Raw genomic sequence first — 20269 nt, 5'->3', positions numbered from 1 at the left:
CATGTCTGCGAGCTCAGGTGTTTGAGTGTGACACAGTTCACTTCCTAACACTGAAGCTCAAAGCTACGTTCTGAGCTCACGATGACTCGACTGCAGTGTTTGATGCATCATTCGACATTCATGTAGTTCTGCACGGATCTGTGGTTATAAGCAAGTCTTTAAGACTCTACTCTATGTCTCTCGTTTCCTTCTCTCTTGTTGTTGATCTCATTCTTGTATCTCTGCCCCTCAGATTCTCTCTGTAACCTGGATATTCCCATCATTAATGTGGAGCTGGACGGTATCTTTGACGAGCCTAGGTGCGCCCCCTACAGGAATTCTGTGGCTGTGGTCGAATCTATCAACAGAGCAGAGTCGGAGGAAGAGTCTGAGAGCACGGTACTATGACAACGAGACTCCGCCCACAACGAGACTCCGCCCTCGGATCTTCAACTATACCGTCCTTCCTCCAGGAGTCAGCGCCTTCCATCTGACCTTTGACCTACCCAGCGTTCTCTCACTTCCTGTTTTCACCCATTTACACAAAACACCAGAATCAGCCAAGCTATAAAAAAATTAACAACTCACACCACATACACATTTATTAATAAATACGAATATGACAATTACTGATATAAGCATCGAGGCTTTCATCAGCTGTTTGACACTTGAGGAGGGAAAGAACTTTCGATACATTCAATCCAACACAATTCTAGGTTTTATGCTGACTTCATGTGATTCTGTGGTATGGTCATTTTAAGGAACTTGTATCTTTCTTTTGGCCTTATTTGAGTCATTTGCAATATTGCCTTTAGCTTCACGTACCAGACAGGAAATCAAGCTGCTCAGTCAAACTGCTCCTGCAGTATGTGAGTGCAGCATGAAAGGAAGCACAATTATTGTACATCTCTGTCCTGTCAATGTATAGATATTTGTCTTTCTTTCACCAAGACTAAATGATTTCCCTTGAGACCACACAGAGTTCCTCCCTTGTGTATACCCGGGGCACCAATTCAGAAGTCTACCACTGGCAACCCCTTGTCTTGTCCATTGTGAATGTGTTTGCGAGGGATTTGTTTGAAAAGTGTAAGTGTGTGTGTCGTGTTTGAACAGTGTGTACTGTGTTTGTGTAGGAGTGTGACTGGGAACCTCTGGTAATTCAACAAGTTGAAGACAAAATCTGACTTTCAAATGGGAGATACATCTGAATCTAGAGATCGTTAATCATTTTAAGTTATTGTTTATACTGTACATTTAAGATAATATAATATTAACAGAAGTACAATATTATGAGTTGGAAATTGATATTTTAGTACAGAGAAACACTCATTCTTTCCTATAGAGTATTCAGAACTTGATCATAGATTATTACATAGTAGAGACCTAGGCCTCTTGTGTATGGATCACTATGAAGGATAGAAATAGTACAATTCAGATAACGCTAAGGAGTGGGGAGCTTAATCCTCGGTATGACTGGAATGTGCAGGGTAGGACTGACTCCTCTATGTGGTCCTCAGCTTTAACTAGAGCTCTGGGATTCATCTCTGGCAAGACATTCTCACTAGCGTGTCTGCTCAGCTACCAGATAAGGAAATATCGAGAAGATTTTGTTTTTTAAGAATGCTTGTATGGGTGTGATATTTTGTGATTTTGTGGTCGGGTTCATATTGAGACTGTTGGTGCTTTCAGCTGGTCTTTTCATATTAAGAGAACGGGGGTCTTGAAAACACACAGAAGTTGCTGTTTCTGAACACCTCAACACAGTGATAGGAAACGGTCTGAGATGCTGTGTGTGAGGTGAAAGTAATTGTAAGTATTTTTGCATCTTAGAATGGGGTTTATTGATATTTCAATGGAGTTTCATAAACATGTGACTCATGATACTGATGAACCAGGACAGACCCCAGAAATACGACCAGCCAGTCTTTGAACAAGTGGGTTATTTTGCCTTTTGTTGATTATGATCTACGGAAAATGATGACCTCTTTGTTTGGAAGACTTTTGTGAAACCTTCCCATCCATAAATGAATACAGTAAATGCCTGGAAGATGCTTCGCTGCTCTTTCACTCTCAGACTTTGAAGTGCGATATATTTTATTCACAACACTACTGTAAATAATAAAGCCTGTGTACATAAGTGTATATATACAGTACCTAGAGGGGAGATGATGAAATATATATGAAGATACAGTATGAAAATATTAATATTAATTCAAAGTATATATATTGATATGTATGTGTTGTTTTGGTCCTGACATACAGTAATATTGCCAGATTCACACTCAACAAAATGCAGTAAGCTTTGCACACTTATCAGCAACAAATATCATACGTAGTTCTAATAGCACTGACATAGATCCAAGGTTAAATATACTTTATAGGAAAGCTAATTTAGAATGCAGACAGTGCCTGTTGTAGTCATGTACCATAGAGCTGAAGGCTAAGTCCAAATGGAAAATGCTGCATCACTGTATTGCTGCTTCGGACTCACTCATACAGTAGCAAGCAGACAGCAAATCCACAGCCTGCCCATGAGAACACTAATACACATTTAAATAATGTCAGTTAGTAAAGGAAACTAGGACCACCATAGATTCAATACTTTCCATAGTAACACAAACAGTTCGCAGTTTTGATTACAATAATAATAGTTCTATCCTCCTTTTAGAAGCAATACAATTCAACACAATTCTGAATAGACAGCTCCACAATAAAAATGTTTCAAGTTTCAAAATAAAAAGTGCAATTACACTATTTATGAACAGAGAACCTCATAGGAGTTGAAACTCTCTTACAAATGATTGGACGTTTTCTACAGTTTATATTTAATCAATGTATTTTGGATTTTGTCATTTGTCTTTTCTATGAATTCTGCCAATAGTGAGGCATTAGTGCAACATGTGATGCAGTCATACATTATGGGTTTGACAAATTATTGGCAAATTGCATACCATTTTTAAAAGCTCTTGTTACAATTAGGATGTGCTGAGGTGAATGGTCTGTTCTGTGTCTGGACTGTCTGTGATGATGTGCTGTTCTGTAGCTGTTCTGTAACGAGGGGTTGTTTTCTGTCTTGCGGTGGCTTGTACATACATTTTGAACACAAAAACAGATTTAATGTTGTGGACCAGGGACAGTTGGTAAGAGATTCCAGATGCATTTTCAGTATTATTATTTTTTCTCTTAGCATGCCCATTGAAAGATAAAAAGAAAAGGCCTTGTTTGAAATAAATAGGTGGAATGTACTGGTGACTATTTACATGTTCACCTCAGGTCATTTTAAAAGGAAAATTATTTATGTTGTGGTTGTAGTTTTAAGTCCAACTGAGTGGAGGGATATTTGATAGTGTATTGTGACGAGGCTTGGGTCTTTGGGTGGGACAGGGAAGGCAGGTTATGATTAGACATCGTCCTTTGTGTGAAAATCAGAGGCATGATTTTTGACCTCGTGAAATATGTTGTCATCATTGGTCCTACTTGTGCTCGTCATTATTGTCATGATGTGTGGAAAGACATAGATTTGCAAAGCAGGAGGAATCATTCAGTGTTGCCCGTGAGCAATTTCAAATCACAAGTCTTTGGTTAACTTTTTGTCAAGCTACAACATTCCATCTAGTTCTAATCAATAACTTACTCTCAGCTGAGTCAAAGTATATTGTATTTACATCCAGTAGCATGATTTAATATTCACATCCAACTTATCATCACATCATGCCTTTGACAGCTGTTTTCCTTGAAACTAGATGAGAAAATACCAACCAACTGAACATAACTGAACTGGATTTGTTTTGTGAAGCAACAATGACACAAAATTACTTTGGCTGTGACTGGAATTGTGTGCTTATATCTGCAATATCAACAAACCTAATTTCTTATGAAGAAATGTCTGCCTATCAGCCAGACATCAAACTCCACAACACCAAGTTTGCCTGTATGAGCATTTGTATGGTCTAACACTGTGGTGCATGCAGCTATTGTTTGATAAACAAGTCCATCTTACATTCATCGCTTTTGCATAGTTTATGTTTAAGTAATGGGGGCCAAAATACAGTAAAAGGTAAGTACTGGGTGACTTAGAGACATTTAGGATATTTGTCAAACTGTGTCAAACTGTGATGGCATTTGAGACCCTCTTTTAATGACTCGATACAGAGGGGAGGTATTTAAATGGACATGTCCTCTGTCACCAAGTGGAACACAGTGTGTACTGTAAGATCCGAAACAATCCTCATCAGAATGTTCAAACTATTAAAAACCATTTTTTAAATTCTGACTGTATTTTTCTTCTGGTGTGTATATTAAATCCTCCCATGTGTAAAGAAGTAAATGTGACGAATAAGAAATACAGTGTCCTGCTAAACAGTTATGAATGATCTGATTAACAAGCATTGCAGTGATGATATTAAGTACTGCCATCCGTGATCATTATAACCATTATATATTACATTTAGTCATTTTTTTAGCAGACGCTCTTATCCAGAGCGACTTACAGTAAGTTACGAAACAATACATTTTGTTTTTTGCTTGCCAATCGGTTGTGACTGTGCTGTACACGTTAATTACAGAGAAAGTTACGATAGACTAGACACAACAAACACAGGCTACATCCACAATCCTTTCTCAGGAGCCATAATTCAGACAGTTATCAACTGCTCTGGTGGAGGCCAGACAGTCTCTGTGAAGACAAAGAACATGAGTCACATAAAATCACATAAAATATATTCTTGTTGCAATAATATATGCCGTTACATCAGCAACAATCTCCACATCATAGCCAAAGTACATGGCATGCAGAAAGGGTGGAATGGAGTTATAAGCACATATCTTAGGCGCTAATCTACTGCACTCTACTGCAATGTAAATATACAAGGTATATTTACATTGCCTTTCAGACATACTGTACAGCAGAGGTCATGCTGGTCCATTTTTTAAATGATGCATGCAGTATTAGTGTCTGAGGTCAATGCACATGCACCAATGACATGCTGACGGACTCATACCTTTGACCTTTCGGCCATGAAACTAAACTGTGGTTGGTCGACTGCTTCCAAACACGTGCCCTTCGAACAATCCCAGTCTTACTTTATTGTACATTTTGGTTCGGTTTAACTTGACATATATCATGTTCTAAATGTTACAACAAATTAAAACTGGAGCATTTTCTTTTCTATTCATGCTCTACACCTAGTTAAGGGTTTTAGATGTGCGCTACTTCCATGTCCTGTGCCAGTCTTACCAGAGTCCATGAGGACACTGACAGGTGAGTGGTAGGTCTGCAGGTACTGCTGGGCGCTCAGGAGCTCCCCTCTGCTCAGCAGCTGGGTAAGAACGTCCTGAGGAACGATCAAGTCTGGAACCTCATCCAGCACAGACCCTGGAGGCGTCTTAGAGCCCTAAAAAATAAATGACCATTCACCTGTCTTTCTAACACATGCGAAGCCTGGCTTTGGTGGTTTCACCTCAGATTGTAACGATGTACCTTGTTTGCTTTTTGATGGTGATCTCCCAGCTTGAGCAGCAGGGACAGCACAATCCTGATCAGCGCTTCTGTGACCTCCTCCCCGGACGCGTCATTCAGAGTCCTGGCCTGTACATTCAGCACTTTGTAGCTCCACTGCTGGAAAAGACGGCTGGGAAGGTCATGTGACATCATCAGCACCTTGGGGGCCTCGATCAGGGCGCTGCAGATAGATAGGAGCCATGACAACATCAAAACAGCATGTCAAACGGTTCACAACTATGCTATATTAAGAGATGCCTGATATGGTACAAAAATGATTTATTGACTGTTGATCTTTAACATGTTGTTACCCCTGAGGCAGATCCTGCATGCTGGTCAGGTCCTGCAGAACAGACACCAGAACCTCGCTGGAAGACTGTAAGAGAATCACCGCTGGTACAGTGCATGCCATATTGCTATACAGCATATTTTTGCTATATACTTATTTATTGCTTATATTGAGACACAGCCATCCCAGACAGGCCAAATAAATACTAGTGAATATTAGTTTATCCTTGGTTACCTCAATGACGTGGAGCATGCAGGTTGGATACAGCAAAAGCAAGCCTGTGATACTGTCACCTTGGTAATACTTCTGCAAGCGCTGGTTCAGTTCCTCGTAGTGCACTGAAAGAAACAAAAGGGATTTGTGTAATTGTTATCGAAAGTAAAGGTTGGTTTCCTGGTTAACTCTGTCTCTCAGTGCGAAAACTCCTATTGTTGTCTTTTATTGCTTGCATTCAATGCTGTTCTTTTGTGAGTGAATTCCCTTCCATAGAAAAAAAGAGTCTCTTCAAGATGTCCTACCCTTTTGTAAATAGGTGTGAAAGCTATAAAGGGATCCAGACTAACAAGGAAGGGAAGTGTGAGAGAGTCAGTATCCCTTTTGTAGTTTGTGCAACATTTGAGTGATAGATACAAGTGTTAAATTGCATTCATTTTGTAACTATGGTGTGATCAACAACAACAAAAAGTTCTCATTTGGCGTGAGGGCTGAAACCTGAGCGGGTATACAGGAGCATCTGTCAGTGAAACGATGATGGCTTGTAATCCCTTGAAGAATGCACATCCTCTTAGACTTAATGGATCTTAAATGTGTTCTAAAGTAACGGATGCCTGACCTCCCAAGTCTGTCCTGTCGGCAAGTGGCTGGGGGAGGCTGGCGATGACTACCAACCGGTGTAACAGGAACTTCTGGATAGACAGAGAAGAAGGGTATTATTATAAGACCTGCAGTAAGAGGATGTGAATCGAGATAAAACTAATTAACAATGGGCAAACCATTATCTTAACAATCAATCACGCCATAACAAACCAACATATTTGCTCATTTTAACACTAAGAACAAATGAACACATTAACAAATCAGCATTTTGATCGTATCCTTGAACTTGATTCTTGACTAGAGTTCTCACAGCCCTTACTACCTGATGTATTTTACCAACCATCTCATCTTCAGGGTTCAAAAGTCTCCTCTGTGCCATAAAATGGTGAAACAGACTAGTCCCGACGTCCTCCTCTTTCTGTTGTTTGAGACACTGCTGGCTGGCTGCCTCCATCTCTCTTACAGCCAAACACTGACTGAGGCAAGACCAGCAACGTATTGTCCTCTCTGCCTCTCTTTCTGTTTACCTCCTCCATGGTATATCCTGGAAACCTGCCAGTGTTTCCCCCAGGGTAATAAACCCAGCCTACAGCAGCAGTGACTGTCCACAGATGCCCCTGATTAATACCCTGTTTAAAAAATATATACTGAAATAAAATATACATGTATATTTGCAGTGGTTGCTGTACATGGGAATATGTTCTCTCTGTATAGCGCTGTTAGTGTTGGTACATACAGTAGTCATTCTGTCCACTCTCATGCAGCCACCCTCAGACATTGACCTAACCACTAACACTGCCCACTCCAGGCCAGCCAAGGGTACCTTGTTTATTCACAGGATTGCCAGTTGGAGAGGCTAAGTCTCTATGACAACGAATCACATTCTCCTTTAGTAGAATAGCAGGTCTCATTTCAATATGAAAGCAGTCTTCTGTGTTAGTGGTGCCACACAAACCGGGACGCCTTATTACAAACCCAATTATTACAAACCCTTATTACTATCCCCAAACCCCAAACACACGAAAGGTCAAGTTTTACCATGACACTAACTCTATATCTCGATTTTCTAGTTTTGAGTGAGCAAATATATAAAAAAAAACATCACATCTAATTGTAAAATAAACATAATTTCTTGGGCCAGAATAAAGATGTCATTATCATGCACTGAAGTTGCTTTTCCAGAACAAACCTTTCTAATTGCTCTGTTGGACTCCTCCAGTTTTGCAAACAGTGACATTCTGTCTTCAAAGGACGAGGTCCACTCTTTCAAAGGAGTCTTATCAACTTTTTGCGATCTGGAAGCCATGATTGGTAAGGATGTTTGGTTTTGTATCTAAGCAACGAGTCAGGAGAAGGTGGAAAGAGGTGTGATAACCTGTATGGACAACGAGAAGCCTTGTCCAATAAGGACTGTGGTAGTATAGAACAGAACAGAAAATAGTGTAATATGTTTTGGGGTGGGGTGGGGCTATAACGTTTTAATAGGAACAAAAAATTAAATGTTCCTTTTCACAAAGTATGTTGAGTGTGACGAATTCATCGCATGGCCGATTGTGGCCACCAGATGATGCCATTTTTCAAGAATGGAATATTTACATTTCTGGCTGCGCGTAATCCGCAGCTCTGAAGACGGTGAACGCATCCAGCCCAGCCCTCTCTTGCGTGCCTTATGTGACGAAAGCTGCGCGTGAAAACCCCAGACAGTACTGCTGTCAGCATCAACAGCTTCTTCCACCGGAGCAACTAGGTCGACGAAGATGGACTAAAATCCACAGGGCGAGGCAACGACTGGAAATGTTCAGGTAGTTATTGAACTGATTAACGTGATTTATCTGTGTCGTTGTACATGGCTATTGATGTTGAAATAATGTGTCATTGTCTCTAGTTTTATCATGACAAATACATGAAAATGTCCTAGCTAGTTAGCCTAGCTTCAGCTAGATGGATTTGTACCCAGCTACAACAAGCCTGCCAACATGACGAGACAGCTGAGTGTAAAGTGCTCGGACTCCTACTAGACGGTAACGCGTTTTATACCCCGTAGATTTGTCAGTTGTTGGAAATATTATATGTAGACTTTATGCAGGTGTGGTGGCACACCCCATGTGGTGACATACCCCATGTGTAACGTTATAACAGTGGATGGCGTGCTAAAAGCTAAGATAAATTTTGCTTAGATGCAGTGTGAGCGTGCCGTTAATGAGATATGATTTACTGCCATGCCTTATCTTCATGGTATACAGCTATATAGGCTGTCTTTCTGAAAGATAGAGCTCTCAAATGTCCATGGATATTTGCCTGTTAAATTTCTGTTATCGTTGCTGTTGTTAAAGGTAGGGAGGTACTAGTGACAAGTCCTACTACTAGATTGTCTTCAACCATTTCGAAAGCTATAGCCGCTATTTTTTCGGCACATTTACGTTTCGACATTTCGGACGTTTTTTTCTTTTGTGTATTTGTTTCTCAAATACACAAAACGTGCTCTACAACGGAAACTTCCTTTAAAGCTTTATGCTGTCTTGTCATATTAACACTTGACTTAAAACTGATGTTAGAAGTTGGTATATTGTTCTTTCAGTTGGCTTCTTCTGAAATGTATTCAGAGCTTGTTGTGCCTGCCTGAGCCAATCTCTATGCAGAGGGAGATAACAGTATGAGTCCATTGTTAAAGAAGTCTTTTTTTTCTGTGCAATGGTTCTGTCTGAATGAGAAATCCTTTGAGTTCTGTGAAAATCTTAAAGTAAGCCTATTTCTAATGTGACTTGTGTTAGTGAGACTAGTAGCCTATATTCCTTTAATTTCTGGAACTTCTCTATTCCAAATTAAATAAAATCCAGGCAGTTGAAAGCAGATCTCAAGGGGTTTCGCTTGAATGTGTGAACTCAACACATAGCCTAGCCTACTGTTATTCTGGGGTCTCACTTAATACTTACTCACTTAGGGCAATGATTAGCAATATGGCTGCATTCTGCCAGAACAATATTTTGACACTCTTGTAGCTACAGCCTATTGTCCTCGACTGAGCTGATTCCATTAGCAGGACGTGTCTCAGTCACCGCTCTACGCCTTCTAAGTATAGCCTAGTCACTGTAATGTATGGGACCTCGGGCCATGACCTTACCACAACACTGGTTCAAAGCACACAATTTAGGTTCTAGGACTTGGTAATGAGCGTCAACAAGAACAAGAGCAAGACTCAACTGCTGTTAAAATACTCTTAACTGCCAGAGTCTGTTTCAAACAGTCAGAATGATATTTTACCATCTCTCAGCAAAGCCTGGTAATACAATCTGGAAACTCCAACCTCCCTCAATCAATTTGCCTTGGTTTTCTTCCCAACAGGATGCATATTGGCCTAGCGAAGGCAAAAGTGAAATAGGTGCGGTGGTGATTCAAAAGGACACATTCCTATTCCATCACAGTTTAATCTATTGGTTTTAAGCATATTCACTTTGTTTGAGCTATCTATACTTTTTAAGTCTAATCTATGTCGAGACAAGGAGAACTCAGGAGAGTCTATGTTGACTTGTTCCTGTCAAAAGTTTGATTGATCCTGATCTGCAGTGTCTGTGTCCTGCTGGGACCTGACCTAACCCCTGCAATGCTGCTGTCTTTTGAGCAGTCTGTCCTGCAGGCCATGGGAGGTCAGCGAATCAAACAGTCAACAGGCCACAGGAGGGAGAATTGTTGCTGGCCTGGTTTAGCCTACATCTAACTGTATCGGCCACAATAGACTGAAAGCCAGCAAGGATGGTGGAAAGTGAACAAAACAGGTCACACTTCCTATGCCCTCAGGAGCAGCCTGGACACAAATAGCTTGTAGTTTGTTGCGATGGAACTGCATCGATCAGTGAGCGGGGTACTGAGGACAAAAGGTCACTCTGTCAACTGTCGCCTAGTCTGCCCTAAAGAATTGTCCCAGCCAGGCACACTGTGCTGCGTTTTGGATCACATTCATCTGATTAGTGAAGCTGAAGATGGTACAATATTAGATTTAGTTGGGCTGTGGGCGATTAGGCTATTGCCTACTGTGTTGCTGTATGCTGTGTCAACATCAGCAGGAAGGATCTTACTGTTTTCTAATTGTGTTTCAGATTGGGGTTACCATGGATACAGATATGATACCAAAATTCTCCTCCAAAGATGAGGAGATCGACTTTTGGAAGTCACACTCCCTCAAGTACAAGAAGAGGTAACCCAGCTATGAATTTCTATTTGGCTTCATAACTTACACACACAGCCTAACATTTCTACACAGACTAACCTCTTTTAACTTCGGCTGAATTGGGCTCAGAACTTTTGGTCTGCACTTTACTCTGATTAGAAATTCTGGTGTAGATTTATAGTCTGTGCTGACACTGTGCCTGGGAACAGCATCACCTTTTGACAGAAAATTCCCAAAGCCAGTCTTGTTACGTGGATAGAGCAGTAAAGATGGCAGATCCAGTTTCACCTTTTGAAAGAGCATTATGTAAGAGCAGCCTCAGGAATTCTCTTGAAACACCCTTTCTTTTTGTCAAAGGGACAGATCTTTTTTCACATCGGAAAGTAAAACCTTTTGTGTGTTTTATCTCTAAATGTAATTACGTCAAAGAGGTGTTGTGTTTTTTTGTTATTTTTCCTTAACAGTAGGAGCTTGGTAGCTTGATACTGTTGGAATTATTTCTGGTCTATTTCCCTGAGTGTACATCCACTTTCTGTGGATTCCATTATACAAAAAGACACCGATAAGATCACGGTGATCTGCAGACACACCCAGCGTAATGGGAAACAAGCTTAGGCTTACACCCAGTTACATAAGAGACTGGACATTTAACCTCTTTAAAGTCAAGGACAATCAAGACCACCTCTTTTCTTCTCCTGTGAGTGTGTGATCTTTGAATCGGTTAAGTATTTGCTATAGCCTAAAGTTACTTACAGTAAAGTACTGCTTGATGTACTTTATGTATAAGTTGTTTTGTTGCTTGACGATTCTCCAGCACCCACAACAGTGGGGCACAAGATTATGTCCATGTTCACAGTTAGGGTCAAATTGAATAATCTGGTGTCCTTAACATTTATATGCATGTATTTAATAGATGAATAGTTGGGTATACCCTTTAACACTTTAATCCAAAGATACATACAGTGTTGTAATTTCAGCAGATAACCAACGACAATACTTGATCTCATCCTCCTCTTGAGAAAAGCAAGCTAGAGAAAAGAGCACACAGGGTGCATGGCATGAATCGACTACAGATTTACATTTACATTTAGTCATTTAGCAGACGCTCTTATCCAGAGCGACTTACAGTAAGTACAGGGACATTCCCCCCGAGGCAAGTAGGGTGAAGTGCCTTGCCCAAGGACACAACGTCAGTTGGCATGACCAGGAATCGAACTGGCAACCTTCGGATTACTAGTCCGACTCCCTCACCGCTCAGCCACCTGACTCCTGACTACAGATGTCGGAGAAGAGGAGCTGCTGAGTTTAAAGGTCCCTCACTGCCCCCTTGCCCTGACAGGACAGCCTGGAGCTGGTAGTGTTTACGGTTTGGATGGCCTCTCTGGCTCCAGACCCCTTCCAGCCTGTCCCGCCAGTCACATGCCTGGAGCGTGCCCCCTTGGACTCTGCAGCTGCCATTTTTAGACCGCTGTTATCCGTAGCTGTTTTGGACAAGCAGACACTTATATAACCCTAAACACTACATCCTGAAAAGATGCCCTCCCCTGGCCACAGACTCACAGTAGACAGCTATCTGTTTGTTGTTTTGTAATCTTCTTATGGGCTGGTTGGGTGACTACTGCGCTGTATTTTCACTTTCTGGATGTTAATGTGTTTGGAAACAAAGCTGGGGTTAGAGGCCTCTTTAACATAGTCAAGAGCAATTAAGAGACTTTGTCTCTGTGATTCCCTGTTGAAAGGAAGGTTAGTAACTGACAAAAATGTAGGCCTAAGTGATTGTTGACTAAACAACTTCCATTCAAGTGAACTTGAAGTCAGTTGTTAAGATGTATTTTTATACCATCTGTGTCTCACACTACAGGAAATATCACAGTAATAGTTAAATAAATAATAAAGATCTAGGATACAGCCTGTATCCTGGCCTGTTATTTATGCTGACCTTGTTCCTGGCACTGTCCACAAACTAGATAACCTTTTGCTTTAGGAAGTGATGTAACTTGAAATATATTTTGTACTACTGTATCCCTAACCCTAACAGAGACACCCCCTTTTTTCCACAAATATGTTTCCCCTGACTTTAGAGAAGGTTATAAAGGGGGGACAGGAAGCAGATAGTCAATCTGACATGTAAAAACTCTGCAGGTTTATGCATTTTAGTCAGCGCCCCCATCCAGTTGTTGTGCCTGTGTGCTGAGCTGTCCTCCCCTCCACAGCTACCAGGAGTCCCAGGAGGAGCTCCTGGAGTTCCAGGAGGGCAGCAGGGAGCTGGAGGCCGAGCTGGAGACCCAGCTTGGCCAGGCAGAGCATCGCATGAGAGACCTGCACTCTGACAACCAGAGGCTCAAGGCTGATGTGGACTCACTCAAGGTAAACATGAGGGTTCTCACCAGATTCAATCATACTCTGGGTTTCAATCATACTCGGGGTTTCAATCATACTCGGGGTTTCAATCATACTCTGGGTTTCAATCATACTCAGGGTTTCAATCATACTCGGGGTTTCAATCATACTCGGGGTTTCCCGCAGCACTTTGCAGTTAAGGTGGCCGCCTAAGCAACACATGCCTGCCGCCTTAACTACGTAGTCAAAAAAACAAACAAACTTTACCACCCTAACTAACACATTTTCTGTGGGAAACCCTGCATACTGGACACAGTCCAAAGTACACTTTAGACTTTGTTTCATACCTCAGATCTTCTTTCTTAACCCGTACTACTGGACATGTATGTACTGTTTTGGTCTTTTAGATTACCTGCTGACACAAGCACTATGTAACACAAAACTCCTGTGTCCAGTGTTGAATTCAATAATTGATTATTCTTTCAAGCTGCCATACATCACCATTTGTCTCCAGAGACTGAAATCCCATTGTTGCAGCAGGTGCAGCCTAACTAGCAGTCCACCAGAGGCCTAACCCAGACGTTCTAAACATTACTCTACTAGATGGAAATATCTTTCGCACCATGAGGTACACGGAAGAAATGTCCTCGATATCCAAACTCTGGTCACAAGTGAGGAGGATATTAAATTGGCACCTGTGCTTTCTTGGGCCTCAGATGATCATTCCAGCTGCGCCAGCATGAATGTCATGAATAATGCATCAGTGTCTCTCTCCTATGTGTGTTTTTCGCATAATTAGAATTGAACAGATCTCAGAGCCCCATGTTCACCTGAATGCATGCAAATCGAGTCTGCCCATGGAGAGAAGAACATATTTAAATTTACATTTAGCAGACGCTCTTATCCAGAGCGACTTACAGTAAGTACAGGGACATTCCCCCGAGGCAAGTAGGGTGAAGTGCCTTGCCCAAGGACACAACGTCATTTGAAACGGCCGGAATCGAACCGGCAACCTTCAGATTACTAACCCGATTTCCTAACTGCTCAGCCACCTGACTCCCTATCCTCATAGGGACCCTGACCTCATAGGGACCTCATTCCTAACATATGTGAATCTATTTGTACAGTCAGTGACAACTCCTGTAAAAGCAACAGCTCATGTCTTATGTTATGTTTGTTTAGTAAAGGCACAGTATGCTAGTGTGACGCAGTCACAATGGCATTTCAGCACTGTTATGGGAAGAGTGACCCAGGTTACTCTGTAATTGACTTCTACATGACTATGCAGATATACAGAAGGTCAGACAGGCAGACAAGGCCGGGATAAACCATGGAGCTGAATGGTTAGAGAGCTGGAGATGTGGGTCACATCCCTAAGCCTGAGAATGGGAGAGCAGCGGCGCATGAAACAGCCGTCTGAAAAATAGATGTTAAAATCTAGGTTAACTTCTCCCTCTAACCGATTTGGTTGCAAATGGCATTTGTAGAACCTATGTCCCTGGTAAAGTAAATGTAAATGGTTGAATGTGAGTGAACCCCTCTTTTTCTCTCGCTCTCTTTCTTCCACTCCTTCTCCCTGTCCTTCTCTTCCCCCCTCCACACCGCCCGCCCTCCCTCCCTCCACACCGCCCGCCCTCCCTCCCCCCATCCACAATGCCCTCCCGCTCTCCCTACCTCCCTCCACACCTCCCTCCTCACCTCCCCCCCCCCTCCCCTGCAGGAGAAGCTGGAGCAGCAGTATTCCCAGAGCTATAAGCAGATCTCGGTGCTGGAGGACGACCTGGGCCAGACACGCAGCATCAAGGAGCAGCTCCACAAATACGTCAGAGAACTGGAGCAATCCAACGATGACCTGGAGAGGGCCAAGAGGTCAGCCAACACACAGTCAACACGCATATGAACATACTACCACAACTGAAATCCATAGGAGAGGCCTGAATACCTGAAATGTGATATAACCCATAAGTCATTTGAAAACTAGTACACCCCCAAATACATTTTAGAAACGCATACAGCGGCCTTCATTAGGCCTGTGCCGATTGGAGTTGATCACAGGTCTGACATCTTAACCGGCCCAGCTGTTTTAATGGAGGTATATTCCCTAGTTAATTTCCTCAATGGGGGTAATCAGTACACCAATGCAAAATCCCCTTTCCAATTATTGTGGGCTAGAGGCCCAAGTGGACCTGATTGCTGTAATTGGCTTGAATGGGATTCAGATTAGTGCTACCAAAGATGCCAGTGATGTAAATTCCTCAGAGTAATGATTAGTCTCTCCCTGACAGGAGATGCATCAGTCCCTTTATTTTCACCAAACAAGATGCATGACTGACACGCACATAGTTCATCTCTTCATGCTTATTTAATCATAATTCATACCCGTCCTCCCTACTTCACTCTTTCTCTCTCTTTTCGTACCTTTGCCCCTCTAACCCAGGGCTACCATTGTGTCTCTGGAGGACTTTGAGCAGCGTTTGAACCAGGCCATCGAGCGGAACGCCTTCCTGGAGAGTGAGCTGGACGAGAAGGAATCCCTCCTGGTCTCGGTGCAGAGATTAAAGGATGAGGCCAGAGGTGCTTATTGACCTGTTCTTACTCGCTAACAACATCTCTACTCATTAGCGCACCGCTGCTCCGCCTCTTATCTTTGTGTCGTCGGTGTGAATTGAAAACACGCACATTCTCACAGCATCAGCGCTTGTCGGGGTCTTTCGGCCCCAGTCGTGGTTAACGTTCCCGTGCCTGTCCGACAGATTTACGGCAGGAGCTCGCCGTCCGAGAGCGTCAGACAGACAGGATGTCTGCTCCCAGCTCCCCCACCCAGGACGACATCAAGATGGACACTGCTGTGCAGGCTCCTTTGTCTCTGCCGGCCACTCCTCTGGGCCAGAGCCTCGACAACGCCTTCGCCAACCCGACAGGTACAGAGAGGCTCTTGGAACCTTTTGAATGTATTTTGTTTATTCGACGAGTAGGTCAGTGGTTGCTCATTGTATTTTGTGTTTCCTCAGCGTTGTCCAATGGCTATGGCACCAACTCCCCTCTGACTCCCTCGGCTAGGATATCTGCCCTCAACATTGTTAGCGACTTGCTACGGAAAGTAGGGGTGAGTCGGTCCTCCTCTGCCGCCACATGTTCAGCGTTCATGCTAAGCCAACAGGGTTCACGGTCATTTCCCCTTCCCTCCCCCCCCCGTGTCCACTCACCCAACCCCTGGCTGTCTGTGTGACGGGGGAATCTTCTCCCTTCGTGTCCCTCCCAGGCCTTGGAGTCTAAGCTGGCAGCTTGCAGGAACTTTGCCAAGGACCAGAAAGCCAGGAAGTCGTACGTTACCGAGAATGGGAACGTGATCAACGGGAACACGGCCAAGTTCTCTCACTCGCTCCACACGTCGTACTTCGACAAAGCGTGAGTACTCTCTCCTGGAGCCGTTTAGCTTTCGATGATGACTCGCAAGCCACTCACCTGTATTGAACAAGGGCAGCCGAGGCTTTTATGGGAAAGGGTGGGGATCTCATTGTGATAAGCCTCTTATGTAAAACGGATTGAGGCCTGATGCTTCTACCTTTGTTGATCATCATTCATCCCCTTTCCCCATGATAAAGGATATCTGTTTAAATGGATTTGGTGCTCGCTGTTGCCGGTTAATCTTTCAGAGTGTTTGTTTAGACGACATGTTGTAGTTAAGGGAGAGCGTTCGGGGGAGTGTTTAAAGCCATGAAAGATGATAAATCTTCTGTTGATGATGTTGATGACTGAGCAGGAGGAGGGTGGATGATCCCCCCAGTCTCAGACCTGTGTGTTTTTCCCCAGCAGGAGAGAGAGGGTCATATTCCCTGCGTTAATTCTGGGTAATGCTCCTTCCGTTACCCTGAGTGTGGGGATTCACCTGCATGCTGCTTTAACCAGCCTCCTGTCCTGTGCCATGTAATGCTGGGTAGAGTTACTCACTGTGGGCTGGGTGAGGTCATCACCGTCTCCACTAACCGCTCCTGGGGGTGGTGCCATTCTCCCTGCTTTTTTCTTTTCTTTTTTTTTCTTTCTCTCTTAGCTGATAGATATCCTTTTCATTGATTTGTCTGTCTGTCTGTTGGTGTGAGTAGTGATTCTAGTTATTGATAATGTTTGGGAGATGGGTCATTGGTGGCGAGCTCTAGATGAAATGCGGTGCACGATGTTCAGTCCCCTTTTCCCAGGTTGCCGCCAATAATGACTACTGCTGTACACAGTTAATTGTCCTACCGATGGATGATGGCGTGCTGTGTAACTCCTGTGTCCTCTGCTGAGGTCTCCTACTAGAGCACATGTCCATTACCATGGCGATGGGCTGTGTGAGAGGGAGTAGGAACATTGGCTTACCTTCCTGCTGATGTGAAGGAGTAGCTGATTGGCTGAAGCGTGCAGATTGGTACACACGGTCAAAGTTTCCACCCGCAGGTTGAAGTCAGAGCACGAAGTCGGCACTAGATTTCAAGTGGGTTGTAAGATTGGTGACCGTTTTGGATATAGAATAGAAATAGGGACAGCCACCTCCTTTTCCTACTAGTCCAGCAGTATAAGTCTTGCCCTGTTAGGCAGGCGCCATTTAACACACTTTATCTCGAGCCCTGAGCCCTAACATACAGTATCAGCCTGTGGACTGTTGCCAAGCATGGGCATGGTTTCACCGTTGGTGTTCCATCAGTGCTGCTAACCAGACAGAGAGTGGTAATCTTCAACACACTGCCTGTGTCCTGTAAACACAACTCCTTTACTTCACATTCTCCAGCAGGGCTTTCTCTAGTCGCTGCCTTCTATGTGATCTGTTGATGTCATCTAGTTCCATAAGTGGCTGCACGTGCATGGTAGGTGGCTACCCAGTGGGTTGGAAGAATCGTGTGTGTGTGTGTGTGTGTGTGTGAGAGACAGTGTCAGTTGTCAGGAGCATAATGAGGAGAGAGTGAGAAGTGACTTGCTGTGTGACCCTGGTCACTGGTTTGCCCTGTGTTGGCATCGTCTGTCCACCACATTGACTGTGGCTTCAAATACGGCCTTTGTTTGGTTAACAGCTGAGAGAAGCAAGTCATGGTGGCTCAAAGTGATATCCGGTCCATCAGATAGGCATGTAGATCATTTCATACTATTCAAATGTCACGTAATAACAACATAATTGTAGCGTTTACCTTAGGCTATGTCGTATAGGTTAATGCACAGCTGACATAACTTAGCTCTCCATCAATGATAATGTTTAAAGAAACAACTGTAACCCTAACCCCTGAGAGGATTAGACCCATGTTGTTTGTTTCTGCAGCAGGCCAGTGAATGGACTGGACCCTGGCACCCTGACGGCCATCACAGCTCCCCCTTCTGCCTCTCCCCCTGGCCTTCTGCCTCTAACCGTGTGACGGTGTTGTACCCCAGCAAGCCCCTAAGCCCCTACAACCCCACTCTCTCTCCACTGCCTGTGGACAAAGGATTGTGTGGACATCTACAGACTCCGGAGAGCACAGAGAATGGCTAGCACTATAAAACACTTTTCACACTGTAATTCTGGCCCTTTTTGCAGTCACTGCACTGTGTGTTATGACGAGTCAGTACTTGGTGGGTATGTCCTGTATATGTTTATCTGATATATATATATATATATATATATCTTTTGTCTGTCTCGGGGGGCTAAATGCAAACATCTGAATTACTGTAATATCTTCATCTAGCAGCTGTGACCCAGACTGTGGTTTGCAGGAATGGGATTGTCAGCATTAATGGGATGGCACACACGTGCCCGATGGGTTAAATAGCCTGGAATGATGTTTTGCCATGTGGACTGGCTCCTCACATGTTTGCCATAAATAATTGAGGGGAGTTTAAACCTTCAATGTCAACCTTTTAAACCATTTGTCTTTACTCTTACAGCCATGAGGGTTACAGTGTGTTCTATTATTTCTGCATAAAATAGTCGTGTCTATAACTAGTTGTTACAAAGTATCAGTTGGTGGTGTTAAAAAGGGAAGAGATGTTACTTATGTTATTGAACCATATGACAGTGTGCACAATATTGGTCATATTGATCGTTATTTACAGATGTCCACTGAAGTAGTGCCGACCATTCAGCCAGTGTTTTACTTTGGAGTTTAAACAGAAACTACCACCATTTTGAATCTCTTCTGGTATTTAAATGTTAGTATTTTATGATGTTTCTTGAAAATGTCACAACACCATTATAAGCAAGTGTAGCACTTGACCTTGTGTGGATATTTACGTTTCATTCAAGTGCAATATTGCCTGTTTGTCCTCTTCATGTAAAATGTTTTAATTTATTTCAGATTTCTTTAATGGCATGTGTTTAAATAAAAAGAATGTAATCATACATTTGTTAATGTATTATATGATGATTTAAAACCTGTTGTCTGTCTTAAAGTGATAATAAAAAGACTATGCCAATCTAATCTCAAATATATTTTGGTAGCTGTTGATAGATTTGATATTTGCATGTTTATTTGCATGTTTATTATTTGGTAAATGATAAACATTTTAATAAACAAAGTAGATATCTCCCTCTGGTGGTAGGTAGCTGTACATTCAGTCGCAGCTTTGAATTTACCTGTTCTGATTCTATACATTTATTTCAAGGTAATGGCAAATAGACCCAACTTACAGGAATTCTTTAGTTTTATTACAGGTGAACCAAACCTTACCATAATAGGAGGTTGCATCAAATATACTGATTTTTACACATTATAAGACAATTAAACTTCACTTTTTCAGCTGAGGCTGATAATTGGGACAGAAATGGGGGGAATTATTTTGTTGAACTTGAATTATAACAAACATGTCAGTCAATGCAAGTAATTTGAAAACATTTCAGTTTGGGTAAAGAGTTTACAAACTGCATCTGCACAGTATTTTCGAAACCCTCACACCAGGTGGCTCACATCCCTCCATCACCTTTTGACAATAAATATTTTTCCGACTGAACAGTCGATTTCACGTCACAAGAAGGATAATGTAGTGCCACCTCAACTGGAGGGAGTCTGCTGTCTGTTGTGCCGAGTAGGTGAAGAGCCATTCCTTCACATGCCTCCTTTCTTCTCAGCTAGCTCCTCCATCTGCCTATGTCTTCTCTCCAAGATCTCCATCAGTTTGGCTTCATTACGGGCTCGCTCCTGGGCCCGGATCGCTGCGATGTCCTCAAAGAATAGGT

General features: G+C 42.8%; 3 protein-coding genes across 19 annotated transcripts in view; 2 read left to right on the top strand and 1 right to left on the bottom strand.

The window, feature by feature from the left end:
* Window positions 1-4435, top strand: part of LOC136950241 (rho GTPase-activating protein 44-like) — a 44139-nt gene extending 39704 nt beyond the window's left edge. For 10 of the 11 annotated variants that reach the window (XM_067244448.1, XM_067244439.1, XM_067244445.1 and 7 more), the window contains one exon: window positions 233-4435. In XM_067244448.1, coding sequence (XP_067100549.1) covers window positions 233-387 — 155 coding nt within the window. In that variant the 3' untranslated portion in view covers window positions 388-4435. The remainder of the gene's footprint in view (window positions 1-232) is intronic. The other variant, XM_067244440.1, reaches the window with a different exon arrangement.
* Window positions 4424-7043, bottom strand: tex47 (testis expressed 47). Its single transcript, XM_067244451.1, has 7 exons — window positions 6925-7043; window positions 6601-6673; window positions 6003-6106; window positions 5791-5855; window positions 5459-5660; window positions 5216-5372; window positions 4424-4654 (listed from the first exon to the last, which is right to left on the bottom strand). Exons 1-7 carry the CDS (start codon window positions 7036-7038, stop codon window positions 4614-4616), a joined length of 756 nt encoding a protein of 251 aa, XP_067100552.1. The 5' UTR covers window positions 7039-7043; the 3' UTR covers window positions 4424-4613.
* Window positions 7044-8283: 1240 nt separating this feature from the next.
* Window positions 8284-19513, top strand: ndel1a (nudE neurodevelopment protein 1-like 1a). 7 transcript variants are annotated; one of them, XM_067244583.1, is made up of 11 exons: window positions 8284-8386; window positions 10679-10776; window positions 12963-13116; window positions 14810-14958; window positions 15527-15663; window positions 15843-16010; window positions 16101-16195; window positions 16352-16497; window positions 16906-16940; window positions 18138-18189; window positions 18380-19513. In XM_067244583.1, the coding sequence occupies exons 2-11, from the start codon at window positions 10691-10693 to the stop codon at window positions 18471-18473; spliced, it is 1116 nt and encodes a 371-aa protein (XP_067100684.1). In that variant the 5' UTR covers window positions 8284-8386; window positions 10679-10690; the 3' UTR covers window positions 18474-19513. The 7 variants fall into 7 exon arrangements, with proteins under 7 accessions (XP_067100684.1, XP_067100689.1, XP_067100688.1 ...); XM_067244588.1 differs by lacking the exon at window positions 18138-18189 and adding an exon at window positions 17858-17933 and having other exon boundaries at window positions 18380-18396; XM_067244587.1 differs by lacking the exon at window positions 18380-19513 and adding an exon at window positions 17858-17933 and having other exon boundaries at window positions 18138-18191.
* The last annotated feature ends 756 nt before the right edge of the window (window positions 19514-20269 follow it).

Source organism: Osmerus mordax, chromosome 10 (assembly GCF_038355195.1).
Source record: "Osmerus mordax isolate fOsmMor3 chromosome 10, fOsmMor3.pri, whole genome shotgun sequence".
Lineage (NCBI taxonomy): Eukaryota > Metazoa > Chordata > Actinopteri > Osmeriformes > Osmeridae > Osmerus > Osmerus mordax.
This window is presented reverse-complemented; position numbering and strand designations above follow the sequence as displayed.